This window comes from Panthera onca, chromosome B3 (assembly GCF_046562875.1).
Source record: "Panthera onca isolate mPanOnc1 chromosome B3, mPanOnc1 haplotype 2, whole genome shotgun sequence".
NCBI classification, from domain to species: domain Eukaryota; kingdom Metazoa; phylum Chordata; class Mammalia; order Carnivora; family Felidae; genus Panthera; species Panthera onca.
In genome coordinates, this window is record NC_138344.1 from 60,626,919 (window position 1) to 60,646,835 (window position 19,917).

A 19,917-nucleotide genomic window follows, 5' to 3' on the forward strand; every position below is an offset into this window, starting at 1 on the left:
AGTCTGGAAAACCTCCAAAAGCATGGAGGTTAAAGAACACCCTACTAACAAATGAGTGGGTCAACCAGGCAATTAGAGAAGAAATTAAAAAATATATGGAAACAAACGAAAATGAAAATACAACAATCCAAACGCTTTGGGACGCAGCGAAGGCAGTCCTGAGAGGAAAATACATTGCAATCCAGGCCTATCTCAAGAAACAAGAATCAGAAGGAGAAAGACAAATACTGTATGATTTTGCTCATATGTGGAATCACAAAAACTCAGATACAGAAACAGACCTGTGGTTACCAGAGGGGAAGGGGTTTAGGGGGTGGGGCACTAGGGGATAGGTATGAAAGAGGGTTGCTTGTAGGGTAATGGATGGTAAGCAGATTTTGGGGTGATCACTTTGTAGTGTATACACATGTTGAATTCTAGTGTCGTATGCCTGACACGCATAACTCCCCAAAAAACTGCACCTACATCATGGTTTTATTACACTCAGGTAACCAGCCCCTCCAGTTACAAGGTGACCCATTTATTTTTGCTATTCTGTACACCAACAGCTGTTCCCCCTTCCTTTCCTCATAGATCTTGGAAAGTATCTGAGTGATTCCCATGTTCAAGAAATACCAATAGGCATGGTTAACACGGGGCCCAGGTTTTGTTTGTGTGTGTATGTGTCTTCCATCCTTGTATTCTGAAACAAGGGCTCTCTGCCTGATAGAGGGGTGTAAGATTTGAAGCTACTCAACCCTGCTCTGGCTGATATCTAAATGTGAGAAAACAAAAACACAACCAAACCAGCCATACACATGCCTTTATTTAGATCAACTCTTTTCAGAATGCAGCCAAACTTATGAGTCATACAGCCCAAAGTATCCAAGCCCTCTTCCACTGAGCTAGTTTATCCCGGAGCGGGCCCATCCTGAAACAATCAGAACCAAGTACCAGTTTGGTTACTGTCCCATGAGTGGGACAACATGAAGGTCATGGAGGACTCTAGCACGGCAAATGCTGAGTGCCATTGGCAAATGCTTCCGGGAACAGCCTAGGGCAAGCTAAGGAACTTCCTTCAGAAGTGAGGCCACTCAGATTCTGAGCAAGCCTCTCAGCTGGGCTACAACTACCTGAGGCAGACAGACACTTGCCTCCATTTGGCAAAGGGACAAAATTGTTCTCCCTCGTTCCTTAACTGATGGGTCAGTGTGGGCGTGACAGATGGACAGATGCCCTGAGGCTGAGTGGGGAGTGAAGTAGAGGAGGAAAGAGACCAAGGAGGCGCCTGGAGGCTTGCGGGGGGGTGGGAGGGGGGTAGGTGCAGCTACTGTGTCCTTTGAGGTAAGTGGCTGTAGCTATATTGGATGAAATGGAAATCCTGAGTGATCTGTATGGCCTTGGGTGAGGCCAGCTTGGTTCAGGCATACATGGTGAGCTGCAGCCACTGAAAGAGGAAGTCCCAGGATCAGAATGTGAACAAGAAAAGAGAGCCCAACCTTAAGGGTGTGATAGGGTAGGGGGAAAGGGACATCCCCAGCATGCCAGACACTGGGAAGATTTTTCTAAGAAGCAGTGGTTTATGGCATGCTTCTCCGATCTCTACTAGAAAGGTATATTTTCCAGCCTAAAAGCTTTTAGGATCCAAGTCCCCGTTGGAGCCTTCTCCCAGTATGCATTCCCTACGAGCCACATTCCCTGCTGAGCTTCCCTTTCCATTCCGTTCCCGTTCCATCCCTCCACCTTCATTGATTCCTCCACCCTGAATTTGAAGGCGTGTGGTGAGTGTACTGCTTCTATTAGGCTTTACCTCTAGCACGTTGAGTTTGATGATACCGTCTCCATCCTTGTCAAATGCATTGAAAGCTCCTGTGTGGAAGAATGCACAGGCCAGAGGCCAGTTAAAGGGTCCCTTCCCCTCCAGTATTGTAACTTTTCTTAAGAGGACTGTGTACTAAGTGTTGTCCTTCAGCACAAAAATCTGCTGGGCCAAGTATCAACCATCATCCTCCCTTTGCCAGCCCATTCTGAGCTTAAAGAGAGTCTGTGCTTTTGTTCAGACCCTGTTGGATGGAGTAGACTAGAAGATGATCAGGCTGAGATTCCTATTGCGGCTCCTGTCACTGTGGGAGGAGGGGCACAAGAGTGCAGAAAGGTAGCCCCCGCACTTACTGAACATGCCCTCCAGCCTGACGAAGCAGCAGATGAAGCTGTCAAAGTCGATGTTCATGTGCTTGTCTGCATACCGCATGGTGATGATGTCGTAGAGCTGGCTGTTGAGGTGGAATCCTGTAGGGGGCGGCACGGGAGAGGACGAAGGAGGCTGAGGATTACCTTGGCATTCTATTTTCCCTGCCTCTCAGCCACTCTGGCCTGGGGGATGAGAAGCACTTTCTCTTTCCTTTGGCTAGTAGGCCCCTAGCGGCCTTCTGCCCCCACCCTCCAGCTCCTGCTTCCACCAGCCCGAGTCCACATCCCCACCACCCACTTGCTTCCCCAGCACCTGCATCATTGACTGCATTTCGCATCTCATAGCTGTTGATGGTACCAGACTGGTCTGTATCATAGTGTTTGAAAATTTTCTGGCAATAGAAAATTTCAGGACAGAGGTCACATAGTAACCCCCTGAATTAACCCCCTCTTTCACTCCCTTGCTTCGTTCTCTTCTCACCTGCCAGGCTTTAATCTTCTTCCAAAGGTGATGGAACTCGTGCAAGTTCAGCCTCCCAGAGCCATCTGTCTGGAGGAAGGAGGTCAGGGCTACAGGGCACACATAGCGAAATCCCCCTGGGTTGGAAGGAAGGGGGGTCTAGGGGACTACAGGGAAGGTCGCCTCACAGGAAGGCTCTGCCCCAGATATCCTACCCACTGTCCTGTCCTGGGGTTTAACCCTCCCCTCCACACCTTCTCAGCCAAAGTTAGTGTCTGCTCTAAAACCCAAGGAGCCTATCTCCTCAGGACCATTTTTGCTCGGGCGGGGCCTTAGGCAGAATCCCAGGCCTGAAGTGAGGGCAGAGGTTAGGGGCTGGTTACAACCCAATGTCTTGCCCTGCTGTGCCTCCTCCAACGGCCCCTCTTTCTCACTGGGCACCCTCATTGTTGCTTTGGCCCCCAGGGGCTGCATGGGGCGGGGGAAGGGTGGCGGGAAGGATACATCCATGAGAGCAATCATGCTACGGCAGGACTCCAGCGTGAACCCTTGTGTCTTCAGGTCCTTATCTGGGAGGTATGGAGAAGAGTGAGGAGCTTCTTTCAGATAACCGGACACACACTCATTGCCTGCCCGTCCTCCACACACAGTCTGAGCCACTCACGTTTGTTCACAACCGTGTTAAGGATATTCTTGAGCTCATCTGCACAGACCTCCATATCCTGAGGAGGAAGGGAGTAGAGAATGACAGTCCAAGGGGACAGTAGCTGATGGAACAGAGGGTTTGCAAAACAAATCCCAGCTCTCCATGTTGGTAAAGTCCCTGTCAGTGCTATTCTGTCACGGGAGGCTGGGGTTTTTCCAAGGAAGACACAGCACCCTCAGTGTCCAGACCACAGTGGGCAGCTCGGAGCAAAAAGGCCTCCGAGGCACCCAAGTGGATGTTGGTCTAAACTCAAGGACCTGAGGATTTGTGTGTGGATTTCTGTGGCACACATGCATAACCCCCGTTTCCACCAAAAGCTAGAAGGACCCCTACTGAACAATAATGAAATAACTGGTCATCTGAGCAGCTAATCAAGGAGAGGAGCCTCTGTAGGAGTCCAGGTTGGCGGTACTCACCTCGCCTGCTATCTGCCTAAAAATGTTCCGGAACTGCTGCTGCTCCTCAGTCTCTTGGCCGGTGTTGCCAGGCCGTGGCTGTGGAAGCACAAAGGAAAAGTGGTTCACAGTGATCAGGGAGACAGACGGACCCACGAGGAAAGTTCCTTCGGGTTGAGGGAGCCAGAGTGCCTAAACCAGCCCTAGGTGGCAGCAGGAGCTGGGTACAGGACAAATGGCTTTTCTCAGTTGAACCTAGAGAGCGGGAGTGACAATCCTCTAGGCCCAGCGACCCTTCACTCCAGACATCCCAGCCAGAGGAGTTAGATAAGCCATGCCGACATGTAGACAGCCCCCTTGGTCTTCTCTCCCCACCCCCACCACTGTTTTGAGCTTGACCATCCGAACCAAATGAGCTCTAGAAGGACAAAGGGGACCAGACCATTTTGGTACTTCCTGCCACCTCTGTCATCGAGGCCAAATCCTCAGAGGATGCCCACATGCCACGATGGAGGAGGACATTCCACAATGGACATTCCACGATGGAGGAGGTGGCCCCAGATTGATCTGTGGACTTTGGTCCCTCAGCCTCATCTCCACTAAAGCTTTATATGACCTCCTCTCCCCACATCAATCTAATACCCTTCCCTGGGCTCCACAGGACTCCTGTGCGGATGTCCATCCCTTTTCTGCTACTATTCTTTATCCCCTCGTTGTCAAGAGCTCGAGGACACCAGGGCACAGGAGTTGTTCTGTCTTGGGCTCTCTCAAGCTGGCTGTGTCCCAGGTTCTGCCTTCCTTTTCCTTCGCTGTCCTGGCTGGGGGGCTCCAGTGGGCAGGCTTAGCCTGTCCTTCCCAGGCCTGGGACTGGCTTGGTGTGGCTGCCACCCCCTCAAGACATTCGCCCAAGCAGCATCCCAAATTTTAGGAGAACGTGATGAGAGAAAAGGTCACTGGGATAAATCCAAACCTGCAGACGTTAAAGGGACACCCCACCATACAGCCCCTCCAATCCAGAGGCCCCCACTGTTTGCTAGCCACCCCATTCATGCCACATGCTCAAAAACCTGTGGGGATTTCTCTGGCTTATCAGGGCTTGCTTTGTCTCTGCCCTCCTCTGATTCCTGGTCCACACCCAGTTCCTTGTTGCTGTTTGCTCTGTCCGAAACGAAGATGATGGGCTGGAGAGAAGAGGGAAGTGGGGAAGGGGCAGGAAGGAAGCAAGGATTACAGGCTGAGCGGGCACATGGAGGCAGCCTCCCTCCTGGAGCAGCTTTGTCCAGTGAAGAGGAAAAGAGCAGAGCTGGGAGCTCTTGAACCTCAGTTCAAGCTCCATCCCTGCCGCTAACAAGCTGTGTGACTTGGGGTAAGATGCTAAGTCTCTCTGGACCTCAGGTCCTTATCTCCTGATGGTAGAGCTGGGAGGGTTCGACAAGGAAGGTAGTAAAACGCTAAGAATGTTAAAAGTAGTGCGATCCACTACAATGATGTTCTATTATTTTTAGGCTTTTTTTTTTTTCAAATGGAAACACTGTTCAAATTAAATTTCCCCAGAAGCCCAGCGTATCTCACGTCATTAAAAACAAGCCTCTCCGCTTGATGAAGAGGGCAGAGCTCTTTTCCCTCAGCACACCTGTATCAGCTGTGGCAGCTACGGAGGCACCTCCAAGGAACCTCTGCGACACCGCAGAGGACAGACTGAAAAAAGGACTCCGATTAATGGGTGAGAGGTCAGAACACAGGGCTAAAATTCCAGTCCTGTCCTCACAAACGAGCAATAACCTCTCTGGCCTCCCGTAACGCATCCATTAATGTGGATAACAGAACCTGCTCGGCCTTTCTCATGGGGCTCTGGTGGGGATCGCATGCAAGGCTGAATATAGAGCTACTGCAAAAACACTGAAGATGCCACCCAAATATAAGGGATATTTTCAAGACATGCTCAAGCAAGTGAAGAGGACACAAAAAGAGCAGCGAGCGGCTGCCATGCTGTGCCACCCTTCGTTGGTGCCATCACCCCACAGGGAAAGCCAGAGGAAGGCAAGGTTATAGGGGCTCATGGCTGCAGTGCAGAGAGCAATGCGACAGTCAGAATCTCTCTAAGCAAAAAAGCAACAGGACCGGTTTCTGAATCCCCTTCTGCCTTTCCATGTGGTTCATCTAGAACTGCACAAATGGTCAGACCTACAGAAACAGCTCCTAGAACTTTGGCTCCCAGCAGGCCCTAACAGCCCTGGCTTGCTTTACCTTCCAAGCAAAGGGTCTTGTGCAAGCAAATGATGCCTGTGAGGATTCTAGAGCAACTGTGGGTCACAGTTGGAGGGAAAATGTGTGCCTATGGACATGGTTCGGCCATGGTGTGGCCATGAGTCACCCCTGCCAGGCACACATCTCTGGGCCCAAGTGTGGGTCTGGAAAACACAGGTTTTGGAGTGTAAGAGGCCTGCACCAGATCAGTGAGGGCAAGAAACATGGGTTTGGGGGCAGATCGATGTGGCTTCCAGTTTCCCCATTCATTAGTTGTTTCTTTGGCAAGTCTCTTCACTTCTCTGAATACTTGTAAAGTATCTATAAAAGGGGAATAGTCATAGCGCCCACCTTGTAGATACTGTTGTAACTGAAAACAATGTATGTTTTACCCCTATCACAGTGCCTGCTGCATGGTAGGTGCTTGATCAGTGTCAGCTCTGGTCTGCACCAGCGTCAACACTTAGAGGACCTCTATGGTAGATCCTTCCAGGCACCACCATAAAACACTAATGCCAAACCTCATCCGAAGGCCTGTGGCTAAGTACCTCATGGGCCCGAGGATGCCCAAAGGTCAGTCATTTCTGTATGGCACTCTGAGCGGTCAAACCAAAATTCTGAAAGGGTTAGTCATCACTATAGGCCCTGGGGACAAGGGGAAGGTTATGGGGTACATGGAGCTAGGATATAGGAGGGGATTTGAGTTGCTAAACAACTGTACTTCTGAATTCCAAAACCACACAAAGGAAACAATGCCGCTGGTCCCAGATGAAAGCTTTGTTCTGAGGTCCCTGAGATGCTCTTACCACACATGGTCACCTTTAGCAATGTGGTTATAGCAAAGTGGTTATAATCAGGACACTGAGGCCCTGGTGAATCAATGGATCATAGCAACCTCCCAAGACCCCAAGAGGGGAAGCTGTCCAAGTAGCTCTCATTCCCCATTAAACCAGTCAAGTTGATCAGCAACTCTGGGGCTATGAGGGTGAAGTTCTCTTTCCCTTTCTCCACTGCTACCTGGACATAGGTCTGTTGGGTTCCATGGCTTTGAGGAGCAGGCTTATGGAGAGGTTGCTTGCCTAGAAAGGGATGTGGAACAAGCTTCACCTGGAACAAGAGCCCTGGTCGTGACTTAGCCTCTCTGGGCATCCTCTGTCATCCCCTACAGAGCAGGCTAAGGAAACAGGAGGAGTGGGGAGGAGGCAGGGAACGGAAAGGAGGGAGAAGGAGCAGTCCTGCCTCCAGGGCAAGCACCTGGCATCTCGAGACTCTCTCCATGGAAACCCTCACACACCTGTTTCTCACTGTACCCTGGGAAACACAAACAGTTGCTGTTCCCCCCACCCCAAAGAATAAAGCCCTTCTTAGCACTTCTGAGAAAGAAGGGGTGCTCCTGGTTTTTGCAAGAGCCCCCATATCAGGCCCATTCACTGGTTGGCCATCCTCCTCCTCCCTCATATGAAAGGTGAGCATGGTGGTTCAGGGCAGACTCTGGAGCCAGACTGCCTGGACTCTTAGTGCTGCTTCTGCCACACTTGGACAATTTAGCGGATCCATCTGTACCTTTTCTTTCTCTGAAAGCGGGGAGGATAAAAGTACCAATGTCATGGGGTTGTTGTGAGGATTGAGCATATCCATGGAAAGCACCTGGAAGAGTGCCTGGCCCATAGCCTTCACCTGGCCAGTGTTAGCTAACATTGGTCCGCACCCTTAGCTGTGACCTGGGCCCAGGAAGGCGAGGTGGGGGTCAGTGAGGGAAGAGGCAAGTCTGGTACACATGCTGTCACACACACACATGCACAAACACACTCTGCTGTCTACCCACTCACCCTGTTACACCCACCTTGGTTTTTTTCTTTTTCTGCATAAGGAAAGGAAACAACAAATGCAGAATAAGTGAAAATCAAGTTTCCAGAAAACCCAGTGGCTTTTGACTTTCCTGTGATTTGGGCCTCAGCTTGGAGTGAGGCTCTGGGGTCCAGAAATCGGGGCCACACAGAGCCAAAAGAGGCCTGGAGGGTGAAGGGAGGTCAGAGTTCTCCATGCTCAGAGACTGGTGGCCGCTCTGGTGGCCGTTCTTATAGTCCACTCCTATTAGACACGGACAAGGAAAGGAATCTTCTGGCTAAAGTTTTATATTTTTAAGTGAAGTTAGTTTCTAAAACACCAAAAAAAGTGGCTCACCCAAACTGGCCTGAAAATGGATTTTGCTTGACTTCCAGAGTTTGGGGGGGTTTGTTTTGTTTTAATTTTTTAAAACTCTTTTAAAGTTGGCTTCATGTCTAACATGGGGCTCAAACTCACAACCCTGAGATCAAGAGTTGTGTGCTCTACCGAGTGAGCCAGCCAGGCGCCCCCGTTTTGTTTTAGCAGATATTTATAACATAGGGAGAGACTTAATGTGGAAATCTAAGTTTGGGGCTTTAAAACAAAATAAAACTAGGAGGTCTGGCAGGCTGCACTGGCAACGATCTGGGGAGCTGAGGGCAGCTGCTGCCTGTACCCTCCAGATGCCATAGTCACCACCACTCCGGTTGTCCCTCCAACACTAAAGCTAGGTGTCAGTTGAGAACTCCAGGTGAACATGTCTGTGGAGGGACATCAAAAGCCCCACATGTGCCTGCCCTACCCAGTTCAGTGGCATGCCAGCTCCCATAAGCTCCTGAGTTTGAGATTCCTGATCAATATACTGCCCTGATTACTAATGTTTCACAGATAAGAATAGAACCAAATGCATTTAATCCTAAGATGAATGTCCTGTGATAATTCAGAAGGCACTTGGAGATCTGGCACTGGCATAGGGTCAGGATTGGAGCCCTGAGTGTCACCACCCAGAAGATAGCTCAGTGGGGCATTTGCTGTCCTCTTATTGGCCCAAGTCACACAGAGCACAGGGGATGTTTATAAACCAAGGCCCAAAGGCCCAAGGCAGTCACAAGGCTCCTTAACAAAGAGAAGCCACATATACCAACTCTGTGCTTCTAACTCAGGGACTCAAACACGTGGGAACTGGTCTCCACATGGCGACTGGGGAAGCAGCCTCAGAACCTGGAGAATCTGGGCTCCGAGAATCTGAATGTCAGTTTCAGCCCTGCCATTTAATGAGACCTGTGAACCAGGGGAGCCATTTAACCCCACTGAGCCTCTACTTCCTTAACACCAGGGATAATAATAACCTTATCACATCTCAGAAACCTTGCAAGGATCAAGTGAGGTAATGCATGTGGGAAGTACCTTTTGAGATATAAAGCACATGAATTATAACCACCATTTAAGGATCTGTGCTATGCCAGGCACTTCACATACATGATCTCATTGATTCAAACTTCATAAGAGCCTTGCAAGGCACATATTATTGTCCCCATTTTACAGAGTAGGAAAATGAGGGGTTATGTAACTTGTCCAAATCACCCAGCTCTAGGTGGAGGACCCAGGTTTTGATGCTGACTCCAGAGCTGGTGTGTATTCTTTTCCATATGTGAGACTGACTCTCATAATCCAATCTGTTGCTCTTGTTGTCCCTTACTATGGCCTTGACCCCTCCCTCTCGCTGTTCAAACTGCTTTTCCCTTCTAGGACTCTTCTTCTGTGCTTCCTAGACCTTGGATTGAGTACACGGCCCAGTACCGTGAGGCCTGTTACCTCTAGTTGGGACAAACAGAAACTGCACTAACATGGAAGAATTGCCCTGCAGGCCCCAGACTCCCATCTTCTCTGCCAATACCCACTCCCACTTCCACCGCCCCTATGTCCCCTGCCTGGATGGGGGAAGGTGAGCCTCTGGACCTTCTCACACATAAGAACTAAAGCACTCACCACGGGCCGATCCACGGAGATTGTATTTTCAACTTCCCTGTGGAGAAACACAAACATGAGCGGGGGTCTCACTGTCCCCAGGAGCAAGCAGGAAGCATAGAGAGAATTCGCCCAGGCCACACAGGTCCTCAGAGCCAAGTCAGAGCTGATTTCAAGGGAACCACAGGAACTAATACCCCACCACGGGAACCAACCCCATGTAGGCACCATCCCCAGCAGCCAAGTGCAGACACATGGGTTCTTGTTGGCTTTGCCCAGGTGCCCAGACTCAGCCACCTACCCTTAGACTTTGTGTTTCTCAAGGGCAGAGTCCAGAGTAGTTGGGCTTATGAAATCATCTGCAGTGCGCAAAAAATGCAGGATGTGGCCTTGCTGGCTTCCCTGGTCACCTCACCTAAAAGTTCCGTCACCCCTAATGCCTCCTATCCTTGTTCCCTACTGTATTTCTTTCTCCTTATCACTTATCTCCCTCAAACACATATATGCATATTTTTCCCCCTATGCATTGCTGTCTCATGCTAGAATGTTGAACTCCATAAGGGCAGGGATTTCTTTCTGTTTAATACATTGTTCTATCCTTAGTCCCTAGAAAAAGAGTGCCTGGAACTTAGTAGGTTTTCTATAGAGATCTGTGGGATGACAGACTGACTAAACAAATGGAGGAGATGTGGCCAGTGACTCAGGAGCAGAGGAAGAAGGGCAGCCTGGTCAACATATCCCAGGATTCCTGGAGGTGACAGGTCCAGCTACCTCACATCTCCAATCTCTGGAATGGGCCACATGGGCTTTTAGGGACAGGAGGGGAAAGCAGGCTGACTCACTCGGAGAGGTTCCTTTTTTCAGAGAACACCCGGAGGATGAATTCTCCCTCCTGGTGGGGCTCATAGGTGGAGGGCACGATGACATACTCGCTGGGAGGTAGGCGGAAGCGCTCGGACACCTCCCGCATGTTGATGTAGGTCTTGCTCCTGGCCTTGGAGGCATTGTACAGGAAGAAGTCCTTCTGCAGGTGCTGCTTGTTCCCGTGCATCTGAGGGGGAGAAGAGCCCGAGAGACCTGAGCTCCTCCAGAAGGATGTCCTGTCCTGCTCACAGTCCCCGTCCAGGGGTTACCCCAACTCCCTGGTTACCCAGTTCACAGTCGTGACCTACCTACTTCCGATTCCCAAGGCCTCAAATAGCTCAACATCCCTGGAGCTCCCTACCCCATTTCCTCCTCTTTTTCTGTTGTGATTCAGAAGTGAAGGTCAAGTCTATCATTCCCCCCACTTACCAGAACTGCTGCTGGTCAGCTCCAAATCACCTCCAGGCTGGGGAAGGACCCCAAGGAGGCAGGAGGGGCCTTGGCTGGGGTCTGAGGGAGGCGATTCCTCCATCCTAAAGAGGGCAGTCACCCTCAGAATGTGTCTGTGTGATTGTGTGCGTGAGTGTGTAACTGTGAGTGCAAATGTGTATGAGTGTGAGCAAGTGTATGCGTGTGTGTGAGAGAAGAAGTGCGTATGAATGTGTGAGAGTGTATGTGTGAGTCTCTGGTGGGAAGGGAGAAAGGGCTTCTCATGAGGGTGATAGTCAGGGGGTCATGCAGTACCCTGAGGCACCCGCTCTGGAGTTGCGTGACCCAGGCGAGACCCTCTCCTATCATAGTCCTGTCCTCAAACCCCACCAGGAAGCTTCCCGATGTGCCACTGATGGACACAGGACCCCCAGGTAATGCTGCACACAACTGCTGGCCGCTGCCACTTCTGTACCTCTTTGGGAACCTTGAGGAGAAACAGAAAAAGAAGACGCTCAGATTCTGTGGACTTCAGATCTGAAAGAGGATGAAACTCTTGCAGGGAGGGAATGCCAACAACCGTGGAGTGAATGCAGATGTCTGACTCCTCATCTACTCCTCATCTATCTGGCCAGCCCCAGCCCAGCCCTGCTCCATCTCCCCCAACCTGGTTTTTTCCACTCATTACAAATATCTAAGAGATTCTGACACATGAGGGTCTGATTCTAGGAGTTCGGGGCCCGGGGTGGGGGCACTGAGTATTTGGGAGGCTCCCCACCCCCAAGGAATGTGTTTCCTGGGCTAAAGCTGGTCAGGAACTGCACACCTCGTAGATGGCAAAGCCAATGGTGAAGAGGTTGGCCCCCAGCTTCCGGTCCTTCCTCCGGTTCTTCTGCATCAGGGCCACCAGGAAGCTGCAGATCACCTCCGAGTCGTCAGGGTCATCGTCCTCCTCCAGGAGCTTCAGACGGTACTGTGGGTTGGTCCAGAAAGTGTCTGTGCCCCCAAGGAAGGAAATGTACATTCAGATCTGCCTCTCAGAGAAAGGTCAGGAAGGGAAATAAGAGGGAACCTATTTATCCCCTGCATCTAGGCACTCAATAAATAGAGAAGGCATGACTCAGGCATTTGCCAAACTATGTGGGGGGAAGTGTGGGTAGCCTCCACCTTTATAGAGATGGAGCCTCACTGCTTGGCTGTGTGTGGCTTCTTCCCCCTCCCGGAGCTGTGAGTCTCATTCTCTGCTGATGGTTTCCCTTTCCTCACCTGCCCTTTAAATGTTGTTGGTCCTTGGGATGTGGTCTTAGGCCTCTCTCCCACCCCACTATTCTGCCTCCCTAGGCTGTCTTATCCACTTAAAAAAACTTTTTTTAATGTTTATTTTTGAGAGAGGGAGAGCAGGGAGGGGCAGAGAAAGAGGGAGACAGAGAATCCAAAGCAGGCTCTGAACTGACAGCTGTGAGCCTCATGTGGGGCTCCAACTCACAAACCCCTGAGATCGTGACCCGAGCTGAGATGGAAAGTCGGACACTTAACTGACTGAGCCACCCAGGGGCTCCTGTTTTATCCACTTTTTAACTGTCCCTGCATGACCATGATGCCTGAACTATATATATTCCACAAATATATATCAAGTTCTAATCATACAACCAAGTACCATTCTAATCTGTGTATCCAATTCTCTAGGACACGTCTCACCTGGATATTTCTACAGGTGCCTCAACTTCCCATGGGCCAAACCGAACTCCTCTCCCCACAAGCCCACAACCAACTCCACCAAAAAAACAAACAACATGCTGATTTTTCCCTGCTGTATGTTTTACATTGCGACATTGACACCATCCACTCGGGCCCTCCAAATGGGAAGCTTGAAGTCACTCTTCAATATTCTGTTCCCTAAATCTGCCCTCTTCCCTCCATCTCTGCTGCCCCCGACTTGCTTTGGTTTTCATCATCTCTGGCTTGTGCCCTGGCAGGCTCTGCTAACTCCGTTTTCCAGTCCCATCCTCAGCATTATGAATGTAGTGTTGTTCCGACACAGTGTCCTGCTTAAAAGTTGTTACCAGCTCCCCACCGCACACTCCTCAGCAGGCGGTTTCCTTCTTGGTAAAACGGGGAGGGTTTAATAAGATAAGATACACCTGGAACTTAATACAGACTCAGTGAATGGTATTATTCCACCTGGAACTTTTTGCCCTTGGACCCTCCCCCATCCCGAGCCTCTCCCACCTGGGAAGTTGCGGCAGCCTCCGGCAGAACAGCCCCTCACCCAGCGGCCCTCGTTCACGGAGACCGTCCACGTCTGCATCTTGTCGGACTCCAGGGCGTCAGCCGTGAGGTTGCAGATCTCCAGCTTTGTGAAATGGTAGATGAAATCGTCATATGACATCCTGAGAGGTTGGAAGAGAGAGACCCATATGGGAGGCTGGGAGAGGTAAGACTCGGGGACCGGAGCAGCACGATCCCACAGTTCACAGGAACTCGGGCATGGCCCCAGGGACGCCCCTGCCCTTCCTCGTTCGGGTAAACACTGTCAGTTCTCATGTCTCCACCCCAAACTACTGTCTCTTCCAGTAATAGCTCAAACTCCTGTGTCTTCTATGGGAGAGCTCGGTAGCAATTCAGTTCTCCCAATGGCACCGTGTGCCTCTGCTTTGGGCCCCGGTGCTGTGCTGGGCTCACCGCAAAGAAAGACAGTTTGAGGAAGGACAGACAACTAAGCAAGCAATTTCAAGGATGATGAGTCTCACTAATTAATCCCAGTTCTGGGCAAAACACAGGGATCCGGAAAATTTCCTTTAAGCTGAGACTCAAGGGCTGAGTAGAAATGAGCCGAGTGAGGATGAGGGTGGCATTGGGTGAGCAAAGCAGAGCTGCTTTGGCCCAGGAGACAGGGAGCAAGTGGCCGGGGCCATGTGCACGTCGGAGGGATATAGGCGAAGCAGGAGCCACCTTGTGCTGGCCTGGTCCCAGGCTCTCCTTGTTTCTGTGACCTGGCTGGCTCCTCTCAGAACCCCATCCTGTTGGGCTTTGGGCTGGAGGAAGAGAGCAGGGCCCAGATCTCCTGAGGGCTACAATGTGATGGCCTCTTTCCAGGGATTGAGGTTTCAGATTTCAGCTCCCCACTGGATCCCTTACCCTTCAGGGTCCTCTTGGGTCCTGGACTCACCAGAACTCTCCATCCTCAGTGACCTGGTGCTGCAGACGGGCCTTCTCAGCTTTGTCCACAAAGCTCCAGTCCTTCCAACTGGAGGGAAAATGGAGGAATTATGGAAGGAAGAAGAACGAGAGAGGCCTGATGTGGGATGGGACAGGAGGTATCAAGAGAAATACGAAAAAGTTGAAAGAGTAGCCCATCTCCAAATTGCAGCAAGCAGGAAGCATCAGATATGGAAATCTGATCTGATTCCCTCAGTGTAAAACCCAGTAATGGCCTTCTACTATCCTCAGGAGTAAGTAAGGCCTTAAATGGGTTTGTAAGGGCTTAACCTTTCTCTGGACAATTTTTTGTTTCCTCCTCACACTTTAAATTTTTTTAAATGTTTTTCATTTTTGTTTTTTTGTTTTTGTTTGTTTTTGAGAGAGACAGAGAGAGAGTGAACAGGGGAGGGACAGAGACAGAAGCACAGAATCTGAAGCAGGCTCCAGGCTGTGAGCTGTCGGCAAAGAGGCCAACACGGGAATTGAACTCTGGGACTTCGAGATCATGACCTCAGCTGAAGTCGTCCGCTTAACTGACTGACCCACCCAGGTGCCCCATATCCCTCCTCACTTTAAAGGTTAAGAGTTGACCTTTGGAAATAGATTAACTGGATGCCATTTGATAATACCATTCCTAGCTACATAACCTTGGGCATGGCACTTAACCTCTCAGCTTCTGTTTTCTCAATTGCAAAAGAAGAATGAGTATTATGATCTACTTATATGGCTGTGATGAGCAATGAATGAAATAATACATGTAAAACTTTTAGACCAGTGCCTGCCATCTAATAAGTAACTGAGTTACTGAGAAAAACACCAAGTATGTAAACATTTCCTTTCTCCTGTCACCCCAGGAAATAGCCTGGCTTCATGTTTCTAAAGGCAGGATGATTTTTCCACATCTCTCCTCAAGAGGGAGGAAACAACACATCTGTGTTTCAGGATTGTTGAGGAGAATAAAACTAAACTGGGTTGTCCTTGGAAAGGTAAAAGATTGAGGAAGTTCTTGGGGTCAGGGAATAATAGAGGGGAGATGGAGATTACTGAGAGAGCAGAAGGAGGGACATGGGTTGGGGGGGGTTGGGAGGGCCCCTAGGTGGCTCAGGTGGCTCAACTGGCTGAACTGGTTAAGCATCAGGTCGTGATCTCAGGGTTTGTGAGTTCGAGCCCCACATCGGGCTCTCCTCTGACAGTGTGGAGCCTGCTTGTGATTCTCTGTCTCCCACTCTCTATGCCCCTCCCTCTCTTTCTCTCTCAAAAATAAATAAATATTTAAAAAAGGGGGGGGGGAGGACACAATACAGGGAGGGTGGTCTTGAGTGACCCAGAGATGGGCCCCACTTGTCAGCAGTCCCTGCAGCCGAGGCATTGGCAGGACATGAGTTAAGGCTGGACACCAAACAATGAGGCTGGAGGACACAGTGAGGGTCCCTGTGGGTGACCTGGCCCAGTAGAGTGGACAACTGCTGGGGCACTGAGGGTCTTCCCAGAGCAGAGAGCACAGGTCAAATGCCACTCTCACCAGGCCACATTTTTCTATTCTTCCTGTCCCATGCAAACTAGGTGAGGGGCTCCTTCTTTGTGACCTTTATGATAGCATTTATTTTAATCATCAGTGGGGCTTTTTTTGTCCTTCCCACTGGAGTCTGCAGGGGCAGGGCCTATGTCTGTTCGTCTCTAGGTCCCAGCTAGTAGCATGGAACTGGCCGCACACTCAGCACAGAGGAAGTAAGGATTTGTCTCCCTGATGAGTGAAGGAATGCCAGAGAATGGCTGCAAGAGGCAGTAAGAGGACTAGAGTTGGCCCGTCAGTCATCCAGGGAGGCTGCCTATTCACAGAATATCCTCAGTGCCTGGGCCTGTACCTGCTGTTCAGTAGGTGCTCAATAAGACTTACTCAGCAAATGAAGAGCTGAATGAACCAGTAACGATGGTGCCCTGGGTGGAGGTAAGCACAGGGGCTGAAGGCACACATGGCTACTGAGTCCTGCTATCTCCTCTTGGGAATAAAAGAGGCACTCAAGGGGCTTCTCTCCACTCAGTGAGGCAATTGGCCATCAGCCTATGAAGACTTGTAAATGTTTCTTTGTAAATGTCCCCCGTGTTTGTACTTTTGCTGCCCCCAGTTCATCCCATTCAGTGATAAGGGGTAAGATCTTTCAGGGGGACTGTGCACCTTTTTCATGGGGACAGCAAGGGACAGGAAATCTTAGCACTGGCTAGGCACTCTCCAGCCCACCACGTAAGTGTTAGTATTGTTTCCATTTTACAGATAAGGACACAGAGACTCTGAGAAGGGAAATCCCTTGTCTAGTCCAGACCCCTGCATTCACACTTTGCTTCTACCTGGACCTAGCCCGTGCTTTTTAGAAACTTTCCAGTCAATGGCCATCAGTGAGGTCTCTGGATCCCCAGCTCTCCTGGCTCTTCTGTGGGCCTTTCCCTAGAGCCCACATACCCACTTCCCCTTTGTGGATCATGGGTCTGGAGGGTAATTTTAGACCACGCATTTGTAATCCTCGTATATCTTGATATGCACCCCAGCCTTGCCCCAGGCTGTTTGTCCACTTCTCATGGACCGTCCCCCTCACCTACCTGTCACTCCAGGAGCCGTTCCACTCCACCTGGCCCCAGGGATTCCGCAGCCGTACCAGCTTCACTTTCTCACCCTTGAACAGGGTCTTGGGCAAAGAGAAAAAACTCTTGCTATGGGCCTTTCTGGAAAGGGGGTTTTCTGTCTTGCCCTGAGGGCTGGGGTGGGAATGGGGACAGAATCCTGTACAGGGGGCTGTCCTGCCTGGTCCTGGTCGGGGAGACTAATCAGAGGCACTCTTGCAGAATGGCAAGGTGAATGGTCAGAACCTTAGGACTGAGTCTGCAGAGGTTAGGGCTTGACCATCTTCTAAGAAGTGGTTTTCCCAGCCATTATGAGCTTTGGGGGAGGAGGGAGGGCATATACTGTAGGGCCACTCTAACTCATTAGGTGTCTTTGTTTGAATTAGAAAAAACACCCCTGCTGGCTGAGTAACTATGCAGAAATGGCCACCATAGATGGACTGATTAGAAAAAGGTGCCCTTTGGGGCACCTGGGTGGCTAAGTCAGTCAAGTGTCCAACTTTGGCTCAGGTGGTCTTGCAGTCTGTGAATTTGAGCCCTGAGTCAGGCTCTGTGCTGACAGCTCAGTGCCTGGAGCCTATTTCGGATTCTGTGTCTCCCTTTCTCTCTGCCCCTCCCCTGCTTGTGCTGTCTCTGTCTCTGAAAAAAAAAAAAAAAAAAAAAAAAGAAAAAGAAAAGAAAAGAAAAAGGCACCCCTTCCTCCAGTCTCTGCCCATCCCTGTGAACAGGGCACAGCCTGCCTGCCCAGCTGTGCACAATAGTCCTGACAAATTTCCTGTCTTCAGCCCAACGTGTCAGGGGGAGCAAAGTATTGTATCTGTTCAACTCCCAAAGAAAAGGAGACATGAGAGCCCATGAGATCAATTTCATAAAACCAAAGTGATTTCTATTTGTTCCCTGGAACTGTTGGGAAAATTGCCATTTTTAGCGCTAAAAGCAAAGATGAACTGAGCACCACCTTGTGGCAATATCCACGTCTACCAGTCCCAATGGGCCCCTCTAACTGCATGCAGGTGCTGGGCCCAGACCGCGAGTGGTGCCCCTGAGAGGAGGCAAGCTCTGCCGAGGTGAAGGGGCCCAGTAAGTTAAGTCCTGACTTCAGGAGGCTGACCCAAATAGCTCCCCAGTCACCCACGCCATCAGCCTCACCTCCTCCAGCCCAGTGACAGAGTAGGCGTGGCCCTTGACTAGCCCGCAAGCCATTCTTGTTTCATACTGAACTGGAACAATTGTCTGTGGAGCAAAAACCAGACAGCCTATCAGGGCCTGCACACATTGGATCATTTTCCAGGTTCTGCGAGGACAAAGACTCCTCTGTGCTCTGAATGTGGACCTCCTGGCCACGAGAAGGCCCTCCCTGGCTCTTTTAGAGAGTCGAGAAGACATAGCCCAGACAAGTGGTTTCCCTCAAGCTGGTTGCCCTGAAAAGGTCTGTTCTGACCATCGGAGAACAGTATGAGGCTGGGACAATGTCGATGTAGGTAAGCAGATCCCTGGCCCTCCTTTCTGGATCTCTTGGGGTCTTTCAAAGGAGGAACAGGGACAAATGGAGGCCCCTTCCCTTGAGCCCACCCAGACTTGACAACTCCTGGAAGAGAAAGGAATTGAAAAAAGAGGTTAGATGAAACATATAGGTCTAACCTTCTCTCTGTATATCCCATTCCCCCCTCCATACCCATCAAGAACAGAATACTCAAGAAATCAAGAGTCACAGTGCCCAGGGAAGGAATTTGGAGGAGGCCAGAGTAGAGTCCTATTCAGACATGATTTGGCCTACCGGTCTAGGGGAATCTCTTAGATTTGTAGAAATTACCAAGTTTCAGCCCCAGAAGATGCTCAGTAGAGGGATAGGATCTCCAATGCCCATTGAACCCTAGACCATATCTCTATGGCTCTCCTTTGCCTGGTAACATAACAGCTTTAAGAAGAGCTTCCTGGAGCCATGCTAGGCTGTGCAATTTGTGAGCCTTTTCAACTTCAGGGATGCAGGTGGAGCCAGGGCTTTTGGCATCTTGGCCTCTTCCACATCTTAGTCCTTACGTGACCCAGACCATGCTGAATAGAAAGGATGTGGAAGCAGATCCATGCATCTTTCAAGTCTAGACCTGGGAAACCACTTGAAATGACTCTATTGGCATTACTTTCGCACAGCTAGCAATTCCTCCACTGGTATTCTGTCCCAAAGAAATTATCACGACACACACAAAGATATATCTATTAGGATGTTCAAGATAGCATTTAAAAATAATAGCCAACACAAGAAAGAGAAAACAATCTAATTTTCCAATGATAGGGTATTGGGTAAATAAATTATAACTTATCTGTGTGTTGGCATACTGTGCAACCACCAAAAAAAATGTTTTGAGGGGCACCTGGGTGGCTCAGTAGGATGAGCAACTGACTTCGGCCCAGGTCATGATCTCACGGTTCATGAGTTTGAGCCCCGCATTGGGTTCATTGCTGTCAGTGCAGAGCCCACTTTGGATTCTCTGTTCCCCTCTGTGTCTCTGACCCTCCCCCACACACACTCGTATGCTCGGGTGCTCTCCCTCTCTCTCAAAAATAAATAAACATTAAAGAATGTTTTGGGAGACACATTAACAACATAGTTCATATTGGCACATTAAGAACATAAAGCTAACTGAAAAAAGACACAATGCGAAGAGGTACATACAGTGTGACAACATTTTAAAAATAAAAATGTAGATTAACTGTACGCAAAGAAATATCCTAGAAGGACATATACTACATACTCAGAGTTGCAACCTTTAGATGGGAGAAAACATGTGTTAATTTTTCCTCCATGCTTTTCTATAAGTATTTTTCAGTGAGCATGCATTACTTCTGAAAGTACTAGAAAATAAACTCTATGAGGGGAGAGACTCTTTTAGTGAATAAAATGTATTTTTTTTGTTTGTTTACTACAAGAGTGTCTGGCACCCGGTAGGAGCTCAATAAATCTGCATTGAATGAATACCTGAATTAGAAGAGAAGAAATATTTAACAATGAACAAAGTCTCTTGTATTTCTACTTG

At 49.8% G+C, this 19,917-nt stretch overlaps 1 protein-coding gene across 3 annotated transcripts in view; it reads right to left on the reverse strand.

Moving 5' to 3' along the window:
• Window positions 1-783: 783 nt before the first annotated feature.
• CAPN3 (calpain 3) overlaps window positions 784-19,917 on the reverse strand; it is a 51,146-nt gene continuing 32,012 nt past the window's right edge. For 2 of the 3 annotated variants that reach the window (XM_078448529.2, XM_060618816.3), the window contains 16 exons: window positions 18,032-18,115; window positions 16,862-16,947; window positions 14,235-14,312; window positions 13,295-13,455; window positions 11,892-12,061; window positions 11,541-11,552; window positions 10,615-10,823; window positions 9,794-9,830; window positions 3,752-3,829; window positions 3,294-3,351; window positions 3,134-3,198; window positions 2,651-2,719; window positions 2,483-2,561; window positions 2,152-2,268; window positions 1,790-1,848; window positions 784-1,426 (listed from right to left, as the gene is read on the reverse strand). In XM_078448529.2, coding sequence (XP_078304655.1) covers window positions 1,400-1,426; window positions 1,790-1,848; window positions 2,152-2,268; window positions 2,483-2,561; window positions 2,651-2,719; window positions 3,134-3,198; window positions 3,294-3,351; window positions 3,752-3,829; window positions 9,794-9,830; window positions 10,615-10,823; window positions 11,541-11,552; window positions 11,892-12,061; window positions 13,295-13,455; window positions 14,235-14,312; window positions 16,862-16,947; window positions 18,032-18,115 — 1,389 coding nt within the window. In that variant the 3' untranslated portion in view covers window positions 784-1,399. Of the gene's footprint in view, window positions 1,427-1,789; window positions 1,849-2,151; window positions 2,269-2,482; window positions 2,562-2,650; window positions 2,720-3,133; window positions 3,199-3,293; window positions 3,352-3,751; window positions 3,830-4,797; window positions 4,912-7,820; window positions 7,839-9,793; window positions 9,831-10,614; window positions 10,824-11,540; window positions 11,553-11,891; window positions 12,062-13,294; window positions 13,456-14,234; window positions 14,313-16,861; window positions 16,948-18,031; window positions 18,116-19,917 lie in introns of all 3 variants that reach the window. The other variant, XM_078448527.2, reaches the window with a different exon arrangement.